Source organism: Haliotis asinina, chromosome 4 (assembly GCF_037392515.1).
Source record: "Haliotis asinina isolate JCU_RB_2024 chromosome 4, JCU_Hal_asi_v2, whole genome shotgun sequence".
Lineage (NCBI taxonomy): Eukaryota > Metazoa > Mollusca > Gastropoda > Lepetellida > Haliotidae > Haliotis > Haliotis asinina.
The window spans coordinates 54,252,540-54,276,523 of NC_090283.1; the positions used below are offsets into that span (position 1 = coordinate 54,252,540).

Below are 23,984 nucleotides of genomic sequence, written 5' to 3' on the forward strand. Positions count from 1 at the left end.
TATAGTTTATGCCTACTACACTCCTCAAAAAAAGGAACGCAAAATGAAATTGAAAAATGAAACTTACAACTTTGTACACGTATGTAAACTCAAACATTTTTTAGGGTTGAACATTGTTTCGGGAATACTTTAAGAAGATCATGCTTGACTAAACGCAACCCAAAAATGATTTTGAACGGTTTTATCAATCAGGATTGTCATGATCTGCGTGGATGTCATGCAGGACGAATATCAGGCACAATGACTGTTTCTCACGTGCAAAACATGAGTACAGCATGTGACTATAAAAGACCCAAATGAATCTCACAATTTCATCCACGATCTTTGCAAGTACTGTACACGAAAATGGGACGTCTCAACGATGAGGATCGAAATCAGGCAACTGGACGATTGCAAGCTGGCGAAGCAAAGAGTGAAGTGGCAAGGGTCTTCAACATTCATCCCAGCACGATAACTCGATTGTGGGATCGATTTCGTCAAACAAATTCGTCAAATGACTGTCCAAGATCGGGAAGACCTAGAGTCACCAAAGCTGCTCACCATCGGTACATCCGGGTAACCCACCTACGTGACCGCCATCGTACCGCCCGGGACACAGCACAAGAACAGTTTGGAACCGGAAGAGTGTCCTATCAGACAATCAGGAACCATCTCCGAGGAGTAGGAATTCGTGCCAAACGTTCAAAAGTCGCCCCCTCCGTGACACGACCACATCGACGGATGAGATGGTGTAACACGGTGCTGCTATGGAACCTGGCAAACTGCAGGCGCATATTGTTTAACAATGAATCCCGTTATCTCCTCAGGCGTCTAGATGGTAAAGACCGTGTCTACAGACGACGTCATGAACGTTTTGCTCCTAACTGCATCAGGCAGGTGGACAGACTGGGTGAAGGGAGTGTTATGGTGTGTGGTACTGTTACGAGGTACTGACATCAACACCACCTGGTGGACAGCAGTAATGACTGTGATGACTGTTAGTCTCATGAAATATGAACATGATAGCAACGCATTGCTCCACAAAATTTCATTCGTGTATCTTTGTTTTCGCTGATCTACACGTCCTTGAATAACACCAAAGTTTCATTGATATTTGGGATTTGCGTTTCTTTCTTCCTTTTTTCGATATTCTCTGGGTATTATACGTACTCGTTATTCTTGGCGTGAGAGGCAGCAAACATAGATCGGGTTGTCAGGATCGCCGACGAAGTTGACACATGTCACAATATCATAGATTGTGTAGATTGATGCTGATGATGTAGATCACTTGATTGTCTGATTAAGACTCAATTATTTTAAGACCGCCACCACGCAGCTGGAATATAGCTGAGTGCGGCGTAAAATTTAATTCACTCACATAGTCATAGTGTTTTGTACTCTCTCTCTCTTTCATTTCAATCCAGTTTGCTTTTTCTTCAAGTCATACGTTTAGTTAATACTTGGTACGTTCTGTGTAATCTAACATGTGACTAAGGATAAGACATCTTAAGACTATGATAGTGCGTGAGTTAAACAGGAACTGTAATTGTGGATCTCAAAGGAGACAAACGGTGTCCTCGAATCCATCGAGGGCTAGGTTACTCTGCTGATTACTGATATTATTCTGACGTTAGACTCATTCAGATGCTCTCTCACTTTCGTTTCAGGGAACCATATTAGCTTTCTTTGCTCTGGGTGAGTATTTTATAAACGTGCTACAGAAATCATCTTGTTTCCGTAATTTCCTGGTGGATTGTAGTACTTTCAGTGCTTTCATTGTTAAGAAATTTGACGTATTTCTTCCTGAACCAAGTCCACAAATCAGGGATGCAGCATTACCACATACAATAATTAGGTATCCGTGAAGATCTGGGCTGACTTGCACGAAGCAATCATAGCGCTACAACGGCTGGAACTCCCATTCATCAACATGTGCCTAAGACAGTCTTAGCGCTAAGATTGCTTTGTGCAAGTGGGCCCAGGATTACGACTGACCTTCAGAAACCCATGCTAAAAGGCTGGTAACAGGATCAGGACGTCAGGCTCACTGACTCGGTTGACAATTCCAGTAGTGTGGAACAATGATAGCGGTGACAGCCTGGTCCGGACAACAGTGGACGCTGTCTAAACCGGCACTCGTCGGGGTTTAAGAAGCAGTAGTTTATGTACAGACTGCAGAATTCGGCGTTAAAAGAAATTTGAATTTGTTAGTGGAATCTTTTGGATCTTTTCTGAAAGAATAGAATAAGTACTCAACTGACAAAATTTCATTGCAGTATATGTCAAATCACCTACGTTGGGAAAATATAGGGTCCTAACAATTAAGACTCATTCTCTATGAACTCACCACTGTCATTTACCCGCATATCGTGAAGATTTCAGATCTGTAGGACCTGCTGTGTTGGCCAGTAAAGAAAGCATTATCTTGTCAAGACCCTTTTTGATCCACGATATAACAGATTTTATGGTATCTCTACAGCTGATGTTGCTGGGGATTTATCAAAACGTCCTAAAACAATGTTCATTCACTATTATTCCTAAACGCCGTTTATGCCTGCTGCAGGTTTCACTCTGTACGGCCTTGCCATTAGCGGAGCGATGGGGGCTTTCACCTTCCAGATAACACTCACACAGATCCTCATCTTTGCCGCACTCATCGTTGCTGTGGACCCTGTGGCGGTAGGTAGACGTTGCTGTCGACCCTGTGGCGGTAGGTAGACGTTGTCATTAGGTGATTTATGTCACCTTTTCACAATGCCAGTGATTATCACGACTGATCCCAACACAACATGGAATCTACGGCAGCCATATTGAAAGAGCTTTAGTACTTTTGAACATGAACAACAAAATATTATTGTTCCACACAAAAATGTTAGCATAATCGAATTAATTGCTTCAACTCGACACAAAATAAAAAATAAACGTATCAAAATGAAAGCACAGACTCCGGTTCGATTCTCTACACGGGTACAGGGTGTAAAGCCTATTTCTGGTGTCCCTCGCCGTGATAATGCTGTCATTTTGCCAACGGTAGATTAAAACAGAACTCACGCACGTCATAACTTCAGTTAAAGTGTTAAAACAGACATAAAATTGTTTGTCTTTCAGGTTCTGGCTGTGTTCCAGGAAATAGGCGTCAACAATCTTTTGTATTACCTGGTTTTCGGAGAATCTCTGCTTAACGGTAAGGCCACGTCAAGGCTCTCTTCTACTCCTTACTTTATCTATTGTCATTAGGCAGATGTGATAGATTTACAAATGAATGAATACAAATGCTAAACATAGGAAAGTGACCACTAAATCGCGTAGTCGCTACCTTTGTTGTGTTGTCCATTATTTGCTTAAAAGTTCTATTTACTCTCAGTAACGATATTTTCAAAGTTGTATCTAAACGTACAGGATCCATTCATTTATGATAATATGTAGTGGAATGATTCAGTATAAAGTAACATGTAACGTCTGTTGTCTCTAGATGGCGTGACTGTCGGTTTATTCTTTGATGTCGATACATGGTGGAATGATTCAGTATAAAATAACATGTAACGTCTGTTGTCTCTAGATGGCGTGACTGTCGGTTTATTCATTGATGTCGATCTATAGTGGAATGATTCAGTATAACGTAAGGTGTCATGTCTTTTGTCTCTAGATGGCGTGACTGTGGTCCTGTATCAGGTCATGCAGACATACAACAAGCTCTCTTCATCAGGTCAAGCTGTTGACGGTGACCAGGTAAGACAACAGGTGTATCAGGTCATGCAGACATACAACAAAATCACTTCATCAGGTCAAGGTGTTGACGGTAAACGGGTAAGACAACAGGTGTATCAGGTCATGCAGACAAACAACGACCTCCCTTTATCAGGTATGTACGAATGAATGTTTAAGAGACCCACACGTGACATAATCTGACATTTACTTTCTCTCCCCAGATTGGACTCGGTATCCTGAAGTTCTTTGTGGTGTGTTTTGGTGGCCTAGGGTTCGGTGTTCTCGCAGGAATTTTGACTGCGCTCTTGACGAGATGCACCCGGAAGGTTAAAAGTAAGCAGCTCCACGATTAATGACCAATGCAACGTTTCACAAAACAGTTTACTCAAGTAGGTGTTAGAGTGCGGCGCCGCCCATATAGCTGGAATATTGCTGAGTGCGGCGTAAAACTAAACTCACCTTGACCTTTAAACTGTTACGTTTCACTAGAAATGTACGGTTATGTCAAAATTCACATTGTTTCCTGATAGAAACAACATACATTTGTAAAGAAAATATCTGAAGATAGCATATGGTGGTGTCCATCGAATCGAATCAAATCGATAGTAGGGCTATGACAATATATCGTAGTATCGATAATCGTGATTCTTTATCGGACGATAACATATCGATACTTTTTATCGTATCGTTGACCTTAAAACTGTTAATTTTCACTAGAAATGTACGGTTATGTCAAAATTTACACTGTTACTTGATAGAAAAAATAAAATATAGAATTGTGAAAAAATATATATCTAAAGATAGCATATGGTGACGCCCATCGAACCGTATCGAACCGTATCGTTTCAAGATATCGCACCCATTTTCTCCCGGGTGAACAGGCAGTTTTGAACAACTCACGTGTATTGCATGTATCACATGTGTTTCGTTGTAGTCCAGGGCCCCGTTTCACAAAGCTCTCGTAAGCCTAAGATCTCGTAACTTTTCTAGTAGCTATTATGCCTCCTATACTGTAACACAGGAGCTACGGATGCTATGAGAAAAGTTACGAGATCTTACGCTAACGAGAGCTTTGTGAAACGGGGCCCAGAACCTCTCCGCGTCCAGGGTTGACTGATTGTGACCTCAGCTCGCTCACTCACTCACTCACTCACCCCTCCACTCACTCACTCACTCACTTGACGCTGTTCCAGTCGCCCAGCCTCTAATCGTGTACACAATGGTGTATCTCGGCTTCCTCCTGGCGGAGCTGTTTGAGTTCTCCGGCATCATCAGCATCATCGGCTGCGGCCTCGTCCAGGTCCACTACGCCTTCCACAACATCAGCGAGAAGTCCAAGACGACCATCATATACTTCACCAAGGTCATCAGGTTGGGAACCTTAAAGTCTGTAGCACACAGGGAACCCCGTTTATAATGCACATAATAAGAGGGATACAAAAATATATTCCTGACTATCCCAAATGCATAAACAGCACGATGTTGCATCCACTATTCAACATGGCCAAATACAACGTTAAACAAAAGAAGCCGGCTGTGCATGCAAGTGTCCGTAAACGTGACAGGTTGTACATCTCGGCAAATATACGTTACAGGGGTTTCATTTATTTTGCACATACCTTTGACTTGCAACACATATCTCGTATTATACAAACCATGAAAGAAGCCTTTTGGATGGAGAAGAATACAGATTTAAAGATTCCACCAGCCCTTTGAGTAATTATAGCGTAAAGTAACATTGTCCATCTGAAAGTCAGAAAACTGTGATTGTGGGTTCGCCCCATTACGTTTATAACTTTGTCAGCACCTAGGTTAAAATGAATAAAAGTTCCTCTGACGCATTCCTCCAAAACTGAGCTGACCCAGTTTTTTTTAAAAAGCGAATACTGTTCAAAACGGCTTCAAACCCAGTTCACTCACTTACTCGTATCTCAAAGACTTTTTTCTTCACCAGCACCACCAATGAAATCATCATCTTCCTCTTCCTGGGGTTGGTGATGTTCCGGAATGACGAGCGTATGTGGCACACTGGCTTCGTTCTGTGGGCCGTCTTCTTCTGCTTTATATACAGGTTCATCAGTGAGTAGCAACCGCTGGCAGCTAACCAATGTGGCAAAATGCTCATATATCCCTTCAGTGACAACAAGGCCGGAAAGCTGATTCTCCCTATCCATCTTTGCATTGGTGGAAATATTTGATGATTAACACTACAGATATCTGTCCAATCTTACCATTGTCCACGATTAGGTGTATGTGCCTAAAGGCAAAGGGGCCATTCTTGTGAATTCTGGAGTTTTCTTAAATGAGCAGCTTGTTGAGAAATGAGACCAAATGAATAGTGTATTGACAGCAGATAGAACGTTTAAGTATATCTGCTTCGTAGTTACATTTACAGCAGTTGTGTTTTAGTGACATGAAAGCATTGATACTTTTGTGTAAGACCGATATTTGACTTTCCCAAAGTTATTATACACACTGGAATGCATTAAATTCAAAACTGTTCCATTCCAACTGTTTCAATCTTTCTTGGAAAATATCACAATATCAAAATGGTTGTGCTAAAAGTCAAAATGAAATAATATATTTGCCGGTCCATAGAATGTTCCTTGGGATGTGTTGGACAAAAGTCCCCACCCACCCACCACCACCCAAATCTGATGGATGTGTCGAAAAAGAAAGAAGCACTGTGTAACTCTGTTGTATTTGTGTATTTCTTCAGTCACGTTCGTCTTGTCCTTCCTGATAAATAAGCTGGATGACGACAGAACCAGGGACATCACTTACGATGAACAGTTCGTAATTGTAAGTACAAGCTACAGTTACCACTGTTTATGATTGTACATAGAAACCACACATCCCAGGGTATATAGTACCAAGAAGCGACACTCCATGACTGTGCTTAGAAGCTACAGGTCCCACACGACTGTGTGACAATCAGTGATACATAATGATTGAGCTTCCCACTAGAACAAAATTCCACTGCGCTTCAACGGCTCTGGTTGCTCTGGTGACTGAGGAGCCGCAAATTTATTTGCAGGGTTATGTCCCTTACTGGTGCCAGCATCCGCACGTCATCCTGGTCGTACGTAGCGACTTACGCGATCGGGTGATCAGGCCCCGCTCCTCAAAGCGATCGTAGCGCTACGACTGTCTTAAGTCTGTGTTAAAGTATGGGAGTTACGACTGTCTTAAGTCTGTGTTAAAGTATGGGAGTTACGACTGTCTTCAGTCTGTGTTAAAGTATGGGAGTTACGACTGTCTTCAGTCTGTGTTAAAGTATGGGAGTTACGACTGTCTTCAGTCTGTGTTAAAGTATGGGAGTTACGACTGTCTTCAGTCTGTGTTAAAGTATGGGAGGTACGATCATTTTAGCGCTATGATCGCTTTGAGGAACAGGGTCTTGGCTGACATGTCATCGTAAGACAGTTTAAAAGGCCAGTGCTCAGTCGCTTGTCAATCACTATATTATCTGACTTGACTAATATCTTGACCTAAAGGTGTATCATGCTACTCATGGTTTTCACCAGTGGTTTATCTTGCAAAGCTCAATTCCTTAACAGTAGGTAAATAAATGTGGTACATTGCTGACATTTGCAGAGTCATTATATCCTATGATAATTCACAGTCGATGTCTCAGCGATGGGGTATCGCAGTGGCGAAAGCGACCCGGGTTCTTTTCCCCACATGGGTTTATCATGTGAACCTCATTCCTGGGCCCCCTTGTACAAAACGATCTTGCCGCTACAATTATTGTTAATTCTTAAGCTTCGCCGAATCGTCATCCACTTGCACAAAGCGATTGTAGGCTAAGATCAATGTAAGTTACAATCAAAACTTACAACTGGTCGGAACCAACTGTAAGGAGCTAAGATCATTGTAGTCAGTAGCATCATTTCCTTCTCTTACGTTATCATTTCCTTCAAAGATTTGTTTGTTTGTTTGGTTGGTTGGTTGGTTTTCTTGTTTTTGTTTTCATGAACATTCTGCAAGGTGCGACCAAGAAAGGAATGTCATTTGTGTGCAGTAACCAGTTCTGCGTCTTATTTGCGCAGCATGCTATGCGCACTTGCAGACAACTGTCGACAGAAGTAGAGTTAGGAAATTTCGATCTCCAACGTTGAAGAGTTCGATCTTAGTTAAGATCACAATCTTAAATCCATGCTGTCTTAAGATCGTCTTTGTGCAAGTGGATTAGGGCAATTGTATGGTGATTGTAAAGTTGATTGTATGGGCCTAAGATTGCTCTGTGCAAGCGGGCCGTGGTCTTCACCGCGGTTATAATGCTGAAACATTGCTCTAAGCGCCGTACAACTAAATTCACCCAATCACAGTCAGAGCTGTACAACATTCAGATTTATATCGTTCACAGTGTAACATGCATCGCGGGTAACACAGCTGTGAACCGGGTCTTTGTGACAGATATCATGATTTCATGCGCTACAACTGTTCTCCAGGCGTACGGTGGTCTGCGGGGAGCCGTGGCCTTCTCCCTCGTCGCCCTGCTGGACGAGAAATCCCTACCTCCGGGGATGAAGGACATGTTTGTTACTGCCACCCTCACCGTCATCTTCTTCACAGTGTTCGTGCAGGTATTGTCGTTACTCGTCACGCCAGGGTCGGACCCTCTGTTGTTTATGCATGTACTGACGTTACACGTGTCTCACGCCAGGGTCGGGCCTTCTGTTGTTTATGCATGTACTGACGTTACACGTGTCTCACGCCAGGGTCGGGCCTTCTGTTGTTTATGCATGTACTGACGTTACACGCGTCTCACGCCAGGGTTGGACCCTCTGTTGTTTATGCTTGTACTGACGTTACATGTGTCTCACACCAGGGTTGGACCCTCTGTTGTTTATGCATGTACTGACGTTACATGTGTCTCACGCCAGGGTCGGACCCTCTGTTGTTTATGCTTGTACTGACGTTACACGTGTCTCAGTGTTGAACTCGTTGTTGTTCGTGCAGGCATTGACGTTAAACGGGAAGTGTTGCATTTGTTGCAGTGATCAACAATCTGCTTCTATATAACGATTATCTGAAATTTACATTTGAGATTTGTGTGAAGTAGTGAAAAAGATTCTACGGCGGACCCTCTCTTATCCAATACTGTGATCAAATTTTGTTAGGGTACATCTGAATCTTGTCAGGTAACTTTTATATACGTACTATACTTTCATATATGTATTGCGAGACATCATTCGAGTGATTCGAGCCCAAATGTGCATCGTATGCTTCACCGAATACATGGAAACACAGGATTAATAAGAAACTTTATAACAGAAAACAACATTTGCGATTATACTTCATTTGCCACTGAGATTTCACATGTAAACTGTATTTCTTGCTCCAGACATTGCTTTACGTGCAAAGATTACATCAGAGGGACTCTTGGCGCAGTCACTTGAGAGGGTGTTTGGACATCTGCTTATAAACCATTTCTGGTATTCCCTGATGTGATTTTGCTGGAATGTTGCTAAACCCGTCGTAAAACTATTCTCACTCACTGTCGTTCATGTCTCATGTTCTGTTTCGAAGGGTATCACCATCAAGCCCCTGGTAAAGCTGTTCCGTGTCCGCCTGGCTCATAAGAAGGAGCTCAGCATGTTCCAGGATCTCAACGAAAACGTGAGTCAGGAACCTGTGCTTATCTCACTTTTCACATGAATGTCGGATTTCGGGTGGCTGAGCCACTCTCACAATACATCTGTGAAGATCTGGATTAGAACTGATCTTCAGTAACTCATGCATGCTTGTCGTATGAGGTGACAGACAGGATCGGGTGGTCAGGTTGGCTGACTTGGTTGAGACGTGTTATCATATCGCAGTTGCGCAGATAGATTGACATCGTGTTGATCACTGGATTGTCTGGTCCAGACTCAATTAGTTACAGATCGCCGCCATATAGCTGGAATAGTGGGGAAAAGTGTGGCGTAAAAACACCATGCTGTTTTATTTGCATCACACCGAGTGCAATACAGTGATCTGAAGCAACGTATCTGGATGTACACTGGTATTTCGAGGATAAAAGATAGTCAAGGGGAAAAACTCTATGGCCGTTTTCGGACGGGTTTTTAGATAAATGTTAAAAATAAACGAAACGGGTAACACCCAAACCAGGTGGTTTATCGCTACGAGTGCGAGTATGAACAAGACGCTGCAATATAATAATATATAAACATATATGCCCCCATAACGGGTATATCACATCACGTACCCCTCAGTTTCAGAGGCGTACACCAGCACCTCAAGAGATCCGGCTTCTGTGGTAAACGTTTACGCTGAATTGACTGAGTTTAGTTTTAAGCCGTTTTTAAACCAGAAATGAGCTTCACACATTGTACCCATGTGGAGGATCGAACTCAGGAATAGTCTTTATCCACAGGGCTACCCCACCTCTCCGTGTTCGCTGAAGACCTGGGTTCGATTACCCACATGGGTATTTCTAGTATGGTAGAAAAAAGCGGCGTAAAACCATATTCACTCACTCACTCACTCACGTAATGTGTCAGGCACATACGCTTTTCCGTGTGACCCATCACCCACCTGACCGAACTGAATTTTCATTCAGCGTCTGTCTTTAAATGTAGGTGATGAAATTGAAGGATTACAGAAGTGACATAGTATAGACAGTAATATTATTGTTTCGGAGCGGTGGGGTAGCTGACTTGTTACAGCGTTGGCTCGTCACACCTAAGACCCGGGTTCGATTCCCCACATGGGTATTGTGTGTAAATATCATTTCTGGTGTTTCTCGCCGTGATATAAATGAACATTAAAAAACGGCGTATAACCATACTCGCTTTATCATTTCAGCTGATAGATCACTTAATGGGAGGTGTGGAGGAAATTATCGGTGTCCGGGGAAGATACGCTATAAAGGTGGGTCTGTCTTGTCCAATGTTTATGTCAAAGTGCCATAGCCATACAATATGGAAAGTATTCCACGTGGCTCCAGTGTTTGGCCACATGGTTTTGTACAGGATTTTGATTTTGAAGAAAGCCCTTATCCACGGAATGCCGACTACAAAATACAGGATGTCTTCCGCCATCTTTGAAAGCAAGCGAGTTTGCTATTGGTTAGGGTTAGAGTAAGGTTCAGGGTTAGGGTTACGTTCAAGGTTAGTGTAAGGTTCAGGGTTAGGGTTAGTGTAAGGTTCAGGGTTAGGGTTAGTGTAAGGTTCAGGGTTAGGGTTAGTGTAAGGTTCAGAGTTAGGGTTAGGGTAAGGGTGACGAGACACCAAACAATAGGGTTGGTAATTATCCGATAATCTGTAGGTGTACCGAATGTCATGATCGTTAAGGTTCGTAAATCAAACCGAGATCAAACAAAATAAGCTAGTGCCATTCATGGCATGTTACGAGGGGATGTCAATAAGTTTTGAGCCTTTAGCATTTTTCATACCCAGGTGTCACAGCCTATGTTACGACATTGAACCTTGGGGTGTAGCTGATGTGCTATATAAGTTTTGGTATCCTACTCTCAGAAGTTATTGAACAGCTCACATTGACAGAAAGAGACCCCCCTCACGGCAGTGAAAATGAATAAAATTGAGTATAGAGCAGTAATTAAGTTTTTAGTTCTTGAAGGAAACTCGGCGAAGAACATTGAAGAAAGGCTTTCAGCAGTTTATGGGAAGTCTTCCCCTTCGTCTGCTACCATCAAACGATGGGTCAATGAATTTAAGCACGGTAGAGAGAGTCTTGAAGATGACCCCCGTCCAGGTCGCCCAACAACAAGCACTAGTCAGGACAACATTGACAGAGTGCATAGACTTGTGCTGGAAAATCGTCGAATCACACTCCACGAGTTAGGGGAGACCACAGGCATTTCACACGGATCCATCGAGACAAATCTTCATGAACATCTCGTCATGTCTAAGGTGTGCGCAAGATGGGTGCGAAGAATGCTTACAGATGAAATGAAGCAAACAAGGGTAACCATAAGCAACTCCATGCTAACCACATACAACAAGAATCCAGAAGATTTTCGCTTTAGGCTAGTAAACCTGTTATGAAACTTGGATCCACCACTATGATCCTGAGAGCAAACAAGAATCCATGGAATGGAAACATGTCACTTCTCCCAGGACCAAAAAGTTCAAAGCCTCCAGATCAGTGCAGAAGGTAATGGCGACAGTCTTCTGGAATAGCAAATGCGTCATAGATTACTTACCAAAAGGAAGAACAATGAATGGGGAATATTACGTTAACTTGTTGAGGCAAGTGCGACAGTCAATCAAGGCGAAGCGCCGGGGCAAGATCAGACGTGGTATTCTTCTACATCAAGACAATGCTCCAGTACACACCTCTCGCGTTGCAGCCGCTGCTGTCCAGGAATGCGGGTACGAAATCTTGCCGCACCCCCCATACTCTCCAGACCTGGCACCAAGTGATTACATCTGTTCCCAAATCTCAAGAAACACTTGCGTGGTCGTAGACTTCAGGATGATAATGAGCTTATTGCTGCTACTGGGGCTTGGTTTGAGGACCAAAATGGCGCCTTCTACAGAGATGGTATCAGCGCCTCTCAGAAAAGATGGAACAAGTGTCTTGACTCACAAGGGGCCTATGTTGAAAAATAAATGTGGTTCATACCAATATTTTGTGTGTTTTTCTATGCAAGGCTCAAAACTTATTGACATCCCCTCGTATGTACAAGGGTGAGAATCAAATTTCCAAGCAATATCCAACATCATCTGAATCTGGCCATCTCAGCCAAAGGGTTGAATATGTTATTTAGACAACCGTCAGCTAGATTATCAGCCCTCCTGAAGGGATAAATATCTTACTAATGTAGTCTTATTAAATGGAATGCAACATTGTCTGTGTAAATTACAAATGTTGGTAACATGTATTTTATATTGAGTCAGATTAGATATTAATGATAAAAAGAAGAGGAAGTAAAAATCAGTTCTTTCAAATAATGAAAAACATCTTTACAGATACCTCAAGGAAAACAACAACAAAAAATACAAAACAAAAAAACAAAACAAAACAAAAAAAAAAAGACCCAGGTGATGGTGAGAAAGTTTCTGGAAACAGTTGTGGTCTGTACCAAATTACCCGATAGCTGTGGCACTATTTATTTATTTATTTATTTATTTATTTATTTATTTATTTATTTCTTTCTTTATTTATTTATTTATTTATTTATTTATTTATTTATTTATTTATTTATTTATTTATTTATTTATTTATTTATTTATTTATTTATTTATTTATTTATTTATAAGTTTTCATGTCCTGTAGGATATATGATTACCTAAGATTAATAACAAGAATATGCAATGTGTCTACAGTCCTGAATAATATTTATAAAAAAATATATAATTATTATATGTATATTGTCACACAGGTGCACAAGGTACGTGATCAAAACTATCACATATCAAACCTCTGTATTTGTTGAAACATCAATGGATTAGGGTGCTGTGTTTGTGTGCTGGCGATGACGCGTCATGTCTGTAGGGTGTCTGAGGGTGTCTGTAGGGTGTCTGATTGTGTCTGTAGGGTGTCTGAGGGTGTCTGTAGGGTGTCAAACATTGGATCCCCGGGATCATCTTATATTTCGACCTACATTCACTGTGTTAAGACCACCTCACTCACTATCCACACAGGGGGAACTGGACCGTTTTGAGGACCGGTACATCCGGAAGTTCTTACAAATAAATCCAGAACTCGGACAAACCCACTTCAAGGAACTCCACAACAAGATCCTGCTCAAGTGAGTATCACGCGGGTACCCAGCAATACCTCCTCCAATGAACATGCGGGGTAGAATATATCTTCAGCAACCCGTATTTGCCGTAAGAGGCAACACACGAGACCGGGTGGTCAGGCTCACTTACTTGGCTGATTGCAAAGATCGATTCTCCTGAAGTCAGTAAGTAATGATAGAGTGATATTTCCAGAGGCTGTGTGTTGAAAACTCGGTAAGGCAGACAGATGTGTCTATTCTGATGGCAAGCCCAATAATTATGTGTTGTTTACAGTCTCAAAGACCCATCCATAAAGTCCATCGAAGTGTGTTGAATAACACCCCCCAGGTCCAGTCCAGAGAAACTAGAGTTCCCATATGGTGTGGATCCTGAAGATCCGGGTTAGAATCGGTCTGCAGTTGCCCATGCTTGTCATAGGTGACTAAAGGGATCGGTTGGTCAGGCTCGTTGGCTGACACAGTGTTGATCACTGAACTGTCCGTCCAGACGCGATTATTGCTGAACTAAACTTACTCCCTCACTCACCTGATGATGTGGATCGATGGTCATGACATCAACCACTTGTTTACATGGTCCCGAATGCTTCAACTCTGATTAATGTGATACAGGGTAGGTTAATGGTTGAAGTGTTCACTTGTCCCGCTGAACATCCGGGTTCCAGTCAACACGTTGCCTAATGCATGTTGTCTATTTTCCAATTCAGAGAACACTACAAGAATCTTCAACAAGGGGGAGCCTCTGTTGCGCCTGCGCAAGACAATATGTAAGTGCAATATACATATTTCAAGTAAAAGTTAATAAAAAATAGTGAAGTGTTTCTAGGGCATCGGCGCGTCACTTTTATTTGTGCGCGTAACAATATTTTATTGCCATTTAAAAACAAATATGACTTGGCCGTGTCCCGATCATCCATTTGTCAACTATACGAATAAGTGTTTGTAAGTTCGAGTGTGACTGAATCTATGACTAATTAACATGTGCTAAACTTTCCAAACTGTATTTCTGAGAGAAAGAAATAGAAATGTGTTCCTCCCACGTCACATTTTGTTTATCAATTGTTAAAAAACAAAGTCCTACCGCCCTCGTCACTTTTGAAAAAAATGTGCCGAGAAACATTTCATAATTTTTATGCAACCAACTCTGCCTTTTTGAAAAAAATCCCTCAATCCATCGTTTTTTTTGTGACAATTTTGTGAGATCCATCAATAACCAAGTGTTTCTGTAAGGTAAATAACATATACATGTATTAGGAACACAAATTATACTTTCTGGAAATGACTCTGTAAAACTGCGAAAGAGCTTAATTAATTTAGAAAAGTGCGTAACCCCGAGACCACCATGTTGGCCAGTGATCATGCGATGAGTACATAAATTTATCCATAACATCAAATTGAAACGCGTCATCTTGTTTGGAAGCCTCTTCACGGCAAGTCACTCTAAGGGACGTAACTCCAATTTGTTATCACTAAACAGATATCATGAGTGATTCCATATTTATTTCCAACCGTATCATAGCGCTAGAGGTGTACTTTTAAAGTGTAAAGTTTTACGTTTTATTAGGAGCATGGATGTTACAGTAATCTGGTACTAGATGAAGTTGTCCTTATGTACAATAACAACGGTGTTTGGAGTGTAATCAGTAATAAACAATGTTTCATCTTTCAGTCCCGAGATTGAGACTAGCGTAAACATTGGTCAAGAGGAAAATGGCACCAACACTGCTCCTGGTGCTGCGGCAGGTGAGACTCGGAAGATATCAGTTTTTCTCCGGACATGACGTACAGATTAAGTTGCAGGAAATATTGCACCATATTAGTTTGCAAATATACTGAAAAGCAAAAGTAACGCAACTTTCCCTTTTTGTAATTGTTTAGAAAAAGAAAACAAACATGAACGCTTACATTTAAGAGATTTCATTTTATTCAAAACCTGTAGGGGTTTTAGCTGTTCAATATATGAGATTTAAAAATCGTTTCGGAGCAACCTTGATTTATAATATCTAGATTTTATTTCTTGCCATTTAATCGGAAGTTGCGGTACTATCGACATGACAAGAATGTTGTGAAATAGTGTCACGTTTCATTTTACTTCCTAATTACCAAGCAAACAAAATCTTTTGAAGAAAAATTGCATTTGATTTAGCATCTGCTATTGGCTCACCATCATCTTTCATCAAGTTTTCAAAAGAGTTATTTTTTGTGTACTGTCCCGTCATGTGTTTATCACTATGTTAACGGAGGATGTTTTATAGGGAATCGCGTGACTAAAGACATTGATGCCTCTGGCCTGAGTGACCTGCTCAAGATGAACAAAGGAGCTACTGTAAGTAGAACCATGAATACATCCAGTGGGTGTTATCATCTTCAAGACGTAAGGTCAATCAGCGTGTGAAGATCCGGGTTAGAATTGGTCTCCAGCAAACCATGCTTGTCGTAAGAGACGACTAACGGGTTCGGGTGGTCAGTCTCGCTCGCTCGATGTTTATAATGCTGATCACTGGGCCATCCGGTCAAGACTCGATTGTTTACAGACTGTCGACATATAGCTGTATTATTGCTGTGTCCCATGTCGAAACACAAGTCTCATTAACCTATTCAGACAATGACCTTCTTTTCTGCCGATCTGAATTTTCTCGTGTGAAAGTGAAACTAGACATCACAGACAACTCTGGTTACACTGAACTCAATTCCTTGTTTCATGCGAAAAAAGTATTTACAAATTAATTTTAATTTTAAACTTTAACAACACCGTATTTCTATGTTTAATAGCGAGGTGTAGGCAGCATGACCTTAACTAAGACGTCACAGACTGTCCCTGTTTGGTGAGGTCGTAAAATGATTCACAATGCATCTTGCTCACTGGTTACAGCTGTTGTGTGTTTTCTCCGCTTATTCAGTATAGTTCTGAAACACACGATTAGACTGATACAATATCAGTTCCGTACCAGATCGCCTAACCTTGCTAGCGGCAGAGCCTGTTTTTAAGATATCCACGATTTCCGGGTTTCCGTTTGTCCGAGGTCGCTGTATGACAGAGCAATCTGTACCACGTGTTTTGAATTATTAGAAGGAGTGCAGTGTTGCAATATACAAGTGCTTAGATGTATAAATAACTGATGGATATTTATGTATCTAGTTAAATGAATTATTCACAGGCTGGTTATTACACTATGTTGCGCAGTATGACGGAACTCAGTCAACAGGAAACGAGACTGCTGTGTAATCAATGTTTTGACTTGCCGTTAACAATATACCGACAAATAAATACCAAGAAATTATGTCAGAGATAAGTTTCTAGGCTGATGTATGCTGATGGACACGCTTGACTACAAGATGCAAAACAAAATGTTCATGTTATCATATTACACAAACTTATTGGCACAATGTGATTTACTTCTAAAAGTGTACATTCCGTAGACTTCGGTAATAACGGACAAAATTAGTAGTAGTTTATGTTTATTTCAACCGAAGTTCCTTACATGCATTTAAACTAAGCGTCCACGACAGAAACAAAAGGTTATAATCCATAAGTTCATTTCAAGCGATTTCGTTATAACCATGCTTTACTGTTACATGAAGTGAAAATACATGAGCCTAAGATTCTGTTCAACTGTTTCAGACAAACCGGAAGTGGGACAGGAATCTGACCGAGGACGACGATGCATTTGCGAACCAAATGCAGATAATCACAGACGACAATAGAAGCAATGTGGCTCTTCAGAGGACACCACGAATACAGAGAGCGGCACCAGCCAATCACGTTCAAGAACACGCAAACCCCGTGTTTGAAAACGACCGATCAGTAAACGTTAAGTTGTGAGGAAACAAACTCAGTACTTAAGAAAACAATCTTAAGACTCCACATAGGTTTTTAAACAGGTTATTTTGCTCACAGCATAAAATGTGATATGTCGAAAATTGTGATTTATCGAACTATGATTATTTTCCGTTACGCATGTTCTCTGTGTAATATACTGGACAAAATAAGTTAGGCATACTGGCATGTTTAGGACTGATCATTATTCATACTTTGAAAATGTAAATATATCCCTAGCTATTTTGTCCAGTGTACACATCAGACACATCATACTGAAACTGGTTTACTACAAAGACGTTCAAGTTGATGATACCATGGCCCAATTGAATCCGGAATCTCATTGTGTAGTGCTGTTATACGTCGGACGTCGATAATACATGTCGGTCAAGATATGATGTGTTCAAGCACAGTCCGTCTTGTTACCGATGCCTCATGTTTTCCCGCTTACTTGCATTCTTGGAGTTTTGGAGAATATTTCTTCAAAAGATTCTAAAATAGGGAAGTGCCGCGTTTTACCGCGTAAACTGTCACGCTGAGATGGCGTTTTGGAAACAAATAGTATATCTGTATTGTCTTTGCCGCAGTTACACAAGTCCAATATCCCCCAAATCACCTATGCGTTTTTTTGTTTGAAGTGTGTGTGTACTTGTACTGTCAGTCACAGGAAAAAGCACTAGGAGCATATATTCTTGCACTGACAGTCTAAAATCTCAGGTAAGGCATGGGGTACTTTCGTGGATGCACTGTCAATATTCACTCCCATTAAAGCACGAGGCACTGATAAATAGTTATTTACTCTCCCACGGAAGGCATAGGGCGCTTATACATTGTCACGCGTGTACTGTCAAGATATACACTAAACGCCAAACGAAACATTACCCTCCTTCCTTAATGACTGAGGTACCTATCTTCAGCTGGCGTTTGATGCGTGGTTGTCCATTATTTGGTCTCTCTGCGGCGACCACAGTCGCCTGTAGTGCGGTGATACTGTCTAGATATACACTAAACGTCAAACGAAACGTTACCCTCCTTCCTTAATTAAAGGGGCACTGATGCGGAGCAATTTCCGTGGACTGGTGTAAAGTTTTGTTATTGTTTTTCTCCCGTGAGTACTTGTGAGTACTCCACCATCTCAATGGCTCTTTGGCTCGAGACATATGTCTCGTACTTGTGTATCATATCATGCATTCTATTTTCTCTTTGTACGATATGGAATCATTCCACACATGGCACTAATGCAAATACTGCCTGAATATTGCCACGTTTTGGTGTCTAATATAGCTATGTATAGCCAGAAAAAGCAAAAGTGTTATTTTGCAAGCAAAAATGTGAACAAACATAATTTTAGATGTGCTTAAACACTTTTACACCATATCGAAGTCAGGTTTTACTTATCTTCACAATTGCAAATCGGCACAAAATGTTTTAAAAAACTGAAATCCAAGAACTGATTCTTTTACAACGTTACACACTCTTTCTTCCTCTTGCAGTTGGAAAACATGACCTTGAATGTTTTATCTTCGTCTCAAATCAAAATATATTTTCAACTTTTCTTTTGGACATCTAAATCACGGTTTTGGGTTTATTTTGGCTTGCGAAAATAGGATAATTTAATATTCTGAAAAAAGAAGTAATTCATCTAAGGATGACAGCATATGAGAATTGGCTTCGTGATTTGCATAAAGCTGTGCTGATAAGCTTTCTTTTGAAATAATACCTTCTAACATATCGTTAAGACGTTTTACGTAATTCATAAATTTAGGAGGGTAACGTTTCTTTTGGCAACTAGTGTTGTTACATTGTCAATATAGAATCTCAGGTAAAGTATGATATACTTGTATCTTTGTACTGTCCGTATACACTGGCGAATCACTGGACTGTCTGCTCGATCACTAACAGACCTCCGTCATATAGCCGGAATCGTATTATAAACTCACTCACTCATTCACCATAGGCACTATCGGGAAAGGCATAGAACACTCACATATATACTTGCACTATCATTATATCATGACTGACACAAAGCATGTATATAACTGCACTGTCAATATATAGTTATACTCTCAATATACACTCCCCAGGAAAGCATATGAGACTTATACAGTCAGTATACGTCATCACCAGACACACATGGTGTTTGCATGATTGCATTCTTACTCTGCCCCTCGTGAGAGAACATGCGACTTAATGATATTATTGTTTATGTCTTTATCGTTCCCAAGTGTACATCGCTACACACTAATTCACATTTTTGAGAGTTTGTATGACAGACTTTGAAATTACACACAAATTCACATTTTGAGCTTTTACACACACAGTTCAAAATTACTACCGGATGTAGAGTCTTGGCTAATTAAAGCAAATCTTCATCAGAAATCAAGGTGCCATAAAAAGTCTACAGCCTTTGCATCCTTTCAATAGATTCAAATTACTCTCAGTTACAATCAAATAAAACACTGTGATATTTCTAGAATGTCTATTAGTATATTTGCAAGAATCAGGTGGTATATTCAAAACATGCAAACAGTCCACACGTGTGCCTTTAATGCCATACCTTTCCTTCAACTTGTCAAAGGATAACGAACCAGATTTGTCACACAGGTCCTTGTATGAATGCCTTTACTTGCCCAGTTTTTACTGTAATGTGTTGGATTTTTGTAATTAATTTTTGTATTTATCCATGATGGACTAGGATTTCAGACATGTTTACCTGAACTCACCTCAGTTTTTAACGATATTGGTACTTCTTCCGATAACGAATCACAAAAGAACCATGACGCTATGGTACTTATTTCAGTCTTCACAAAACAAGTATGACACACTTGTACGCTCGGTCTTTCTCAAGACAAGCATTACGCGATTATACCGGCGATCTGATTGGCTGACACTTTTGTAAACAGTAGACAAGTGTTGTTGTTTATTATTAGCCAAAGAGATCGCCGGAGGAAGTAAAGCCCGGTGTTGACGACCTAGTTTGAGTCACTCTCCGTACAGCCACTCTCCTACCCAGAGTTCCATGCGGCGAGCCAGCATAGTATCTCTGCCACAGGCCAGACTGATGCGACGATCCTAACACAGTTCAGTCAATATAATGTACAAATTTCGTAGCTGTTTTATTTTTTATGAGTCTACACGACTAATTAAACATCTTTGTTAAAACGGTTCAGTTTCTCTGAGAACTTGTGACACTATTTCGATTTGCGTAGCGAACCTTTGTTTACATGGGTTGTACGGCTTCACTTGCTGTCCTCGAAGCGTAATGGATAGCAAACGATGCAGCCAGTTTGAAATATAAATATGTATTGTCATAAACCTTACTGACGCAATTGTAGAAATATATTAATGTATCATTGTAAAACATTATGAAAACCCCGCCGAATCGCTTGCCTTATGCCAATCTCAGCATATTAATGAAATGTGCGCATTTGTTTACAAACAAGAGAAAAGTCCGATCATGTGATATGCAAATTAACCTGTGGCAGTGATGTTATGCTAAGTCATCGCTGCGCCGGAGTGTGCCGTACAGGAACACAGTATTTGGCGATTTAAAAAACAACAAAGCATGTGTGTGTAAATATATAATGTGCCTCCTACACACATCGGACAAATGCTCGATACCAGTGAGACCTCTAAAATACCATATATTTCTTGATGTGTGCGTGTTGCACGGATTTCCATTTGTATGATAAACGAGGGCTTGGATAGTAAACAGGGGATTAGTTTATCGATTCCCTGACCCGCGATGGGGGTATATAGTCATAACGAAATCAGTGGACCTATATTTTATGATGAATAAAAACATATTTCGATAAATTCAATTCCATTAAAGTTTACAGCCTTTATTTCGTTATAACCGTGTTCGTTAGATGGGTAGTTTATATCCGTTATAATTAACTGGTAGGCGCCGGGGATAATGGTTAGGGAGACAATTTTACATTGCAATTGTCTGTAAAGTGCACTGCAGTGTGAGCAAACATGGACAAGCTACCAAGTGCAATGTCTACAAATTTAATTTTGTTTTTAGTGTTCTCCATATTTACTTTTTAAAATGCTGCTGATCACTGTACACATTCAAAGAGATACCATTTTAATCAAGTACAATAAAAGTCTTGGCTCTTCTCTTTCTGACTCTTGCAGTTCTTTATTACCGGCTCGCATCCATTCAATTTTCAGGAAGGTTTTGTCAAAAATACAAAATGACGTTAACCAATTATTAACGTGGAAGTGAAGACAATTGACTGTACCCCCAATTGCTATCCTGTTGGGGTCAATATCAAAGTCAAATATCGGTGTTCTTCAGCAGAAGCACGGTTGCCTTCTTACAGTCTTCCAACGGTATTGGGAATGGGTATTCAGGGGATAGGCGGTATCTGGAGTCATCAGATGATTTGAATGCATGCAACTGTGTCACAGTTGGGAGACACATATTCAATGGTTGAATGCACTGAGGTCTGTTTCCACATCCCTACGATGAAAGTGGGAACAGCCTAGTTGTTGAAAAGTACCTTCAGTGTGTTAGTGAGTGGGTGAGTTTAGTTTTACGCTGCACTCAGCAATATTCCAACTATATGGCAGCGCCCTGTAAATAATCGACTCTGGAGCACACAATCCAGTGATCAGCAGCATGAGCATCAATCTGCACAACTGGGAACAGATGGCATGTGTCAACCAAGTCAGCAAGCCTGACCACCCGATCCCGTTAGTCGCCTCTTACGACAAGGATAGTCGCCTTTTACGAGAAAGCATGGGTAGCTGAAGGCCTATTTTACCCCCGGGCCGTCACGGGCAGTGTCTCATTTACTTTTCAGAAGAAGTGGGCCCTTGGCCCCTGGTTAATTAAAATGGACATTTGCCACTGTAGGTGGGTCATCAGAAAAGACAAGAGAGACCATGCATTCGCTCTGCAGTTTTAAGAATTTATCATGCAAACAGCCGTTGAGTTGTATCAATTAAAGTGTTAATTTAAATTGAATTGCAGCCTTTTCATGTTTCACTGCCATTTTCATTTGTCCCTTCAACCATTCAACTTGGACAGTAAGTTAATGGTCGGCACTATCAGCACGTCACTTGAGCGTGGAAGTACGGATATTATCAGTTCCATCAGAGAAAACATGATGTTTTCCATTTTTCAGACAAAGTGCAAGTGATGTTTTAAGACTCATTATAAAGAAACTCACGGATACAAACCTTGCCATTTCGTTTGGAAATATGTTGTAACTATTAAAGAGTTTGGAGAGGTATGCTTTTACATAATTGATATGATTAATTTTTTTCATAGTGCGCCAATCAGACCCACGACAGTGCGTCGTTTTCAACTATCATGCGCCAATGCCGCAAGGGCGCGATCTAAATTATAGACTCTGCACGGGTCAGTACCTTCTGAAGGCATGGTCGAGATCGAGTTGGCACAGCTTTGTTTTCTCTCTTTTCGTCTCTTTTTTCCTGAAGATGCCTATAAACCTAAAGATGTCGGCCAAACGTCGTGAGCATCATCGGCTCAACGTCGGAAAACTTCAATGGCCCTGCATTGGTTTTGACTTGGTTGAATATTTTCTATCATATATCAGTTGCGTAGATCAATGGTCATAATGTTGATCACTGGATTGCCTGGTCTGACGTCATACAACTGGGAAATTGCTGAGAGAATATTAAACAACTAACACATCATACAAACAAATTACGTACTCCACCGACACAACCGCCACCTTGGCACCCTTAGCATACACTGCCGCCACACCGTCGTACGAGTTGACGCTCATCCAGACGAAGCCCCCGCCGTGGTAGTAGACGAGGCATGGGAGGGGCTTCTTGGCTGCCCGGGGGAAGTATATTCGTACGGATACCCCGTCAAAACAGTTCGCCAGTCAGCCAGAAGGTGAAATGTTTATAGCTTAGCAAGTAATTATGATATACTATGCATATGGTTAGCTATATACTCGAAAAGAAGTAGAGTTTCAGCTTTATTTTACAACTGAAACTAATGGAAGATATGTCGGAGACAATCAATGCTGATATAATAAAAATGGATGTTGTTGGGGTACATTACCACTGGCACCTTCCTTATGATCATAAGTTTACACAGTAATCGTTCATGAAAAAATATGTTGTATGACGTGAAAATTTCATGTGTGCGGTTTTTATTTAAGAAGAAAAACAAACAACAACAACAAACAAAAGATTTATGAGTGGCGATGAAGAGAAATGCCGGTGCATTCATAAAATGTCAAAAAATTCAAAAAATAATATATGTAAAACGGCGAAAGGCGATGGTGAATTCTCTTTCAGCCCTCAATACTGACATCTCATTGAGTGGACTGTTGTGCTCAAGTAATATAGCTCACAATGATCTTCAGAATGTCATTCTTGCTAATATTAAAGCATGTGACAGATTAACTACATTATAAAACTTTATTTTGTAGTGAAACATCTATGATAGGCAAGATGTAAATGAGTTGCCCGAAAACCTATTAAACTTTCATCTATCTATCTATCTATCTATCTATCTATCTATCTATCTATCAGCTCCACTTTATTTTTTAAGAGAAACTTTAGTGCATCACTGAAAAGTTGCCTCTAAGTACAGAGGCGCTGGGAACCAAAGTCGGTGGCGTATACAATGCTAGTAGTACGTAATATCTATACTGTGTCAGTAATGAAAATGTGATCTTTATCATCCGGTGCAATACCAACCATCAAAAGTTTAGATTCACTGGAGTAGATGTAGCCATTGACCATCATTTGTTCTAAATTAAAACCCAAATT

At 40.8% G+C, this 23,984-nt stretch overlaps 1 protein-coding gene across 3 annotated transcripts in view; it reads left to right on the top strand.

Moving 5' to 3' along the window:
* The window catches only part of LOC137281675 (sodium/hydrogen exchanger 1-like), a 56,733-nt gene extending 35,390 nt beyond the window's left edge, over nucleotides 1–21,343 (top strand). For all 3 annotated transcript variants that reach the window (XM_067813073.1, XM_067813072.1, XM_067813074.1), the window contains exons 8-23: nucleotides 1,647–1,674; nucleotides 2,543–2,658; nucleotides 3,088–3,163; nucleotides 3,626–3,708; nucleotides 3,909–4,020; nucleotides 4,881–5,058; nucleotides 5,642–5,766; nucleotides 6,407–6,489; nucleotides 8,142–8,276; nucleotides 9,223–9,312; nucleotides 10,501–10,566; nucleotides 13,305–13,411; nucleotides 14,110–14,169; nucleotides 15,072–15,145; nucleotides 15,658–15,728; nucleotides 17,025–21,343. In XM_067813073.1, the coding sequence (XP_067669174.1) occupies nucleotides 1,647–1,674; nucleotides 2,543–2,658; nucleotides 3,088–3,163; nucleotides 3,626–3,708; nucleotides 3,909–4,020; nucleotides 4,881–5,058; nucleotides 5,642–5,766; nucleotides 6,407–6,489; nucleotides 8,142–8,276; nucleotides 9,223–9,312; nucleotides 10,501–10,566; nucleotides 13,305–13,411; nucleotides 14,110–14,169; nucleotides 15,072–15,145; nucleotides 15,658–15,728; nucleotides 17,025–17,225 (1,605 nt within the window). In that variant the 3' untranslated portion in view covers nucleotides 17,226–21,343. The remainder of the gene's footprint in view (nucleotides 1–1,646; nucleotides 1,675–2,542; nucleotides 2,659–3,087; nucleotides 3,164–3,625; nucleotides 3,709–3,908; nucleotides 4,021–4,880; nucleotides 5,059–5,641; nucleotides 5,767–6,406; nucleotides 6,490–8,141; nucleotides 8,277–9,222; nucleotides 9,313–10,500; nucleotides 10,567–13,304; nucleotides 13,412–14,109; nucleotides 14,170–15,071; nucleotides 15,146–15,657; nucleotides 15,729–17,024) is intronic.
* Nucleotides 21,344–23,984: the final 2,641 nt, after the last annotated feature.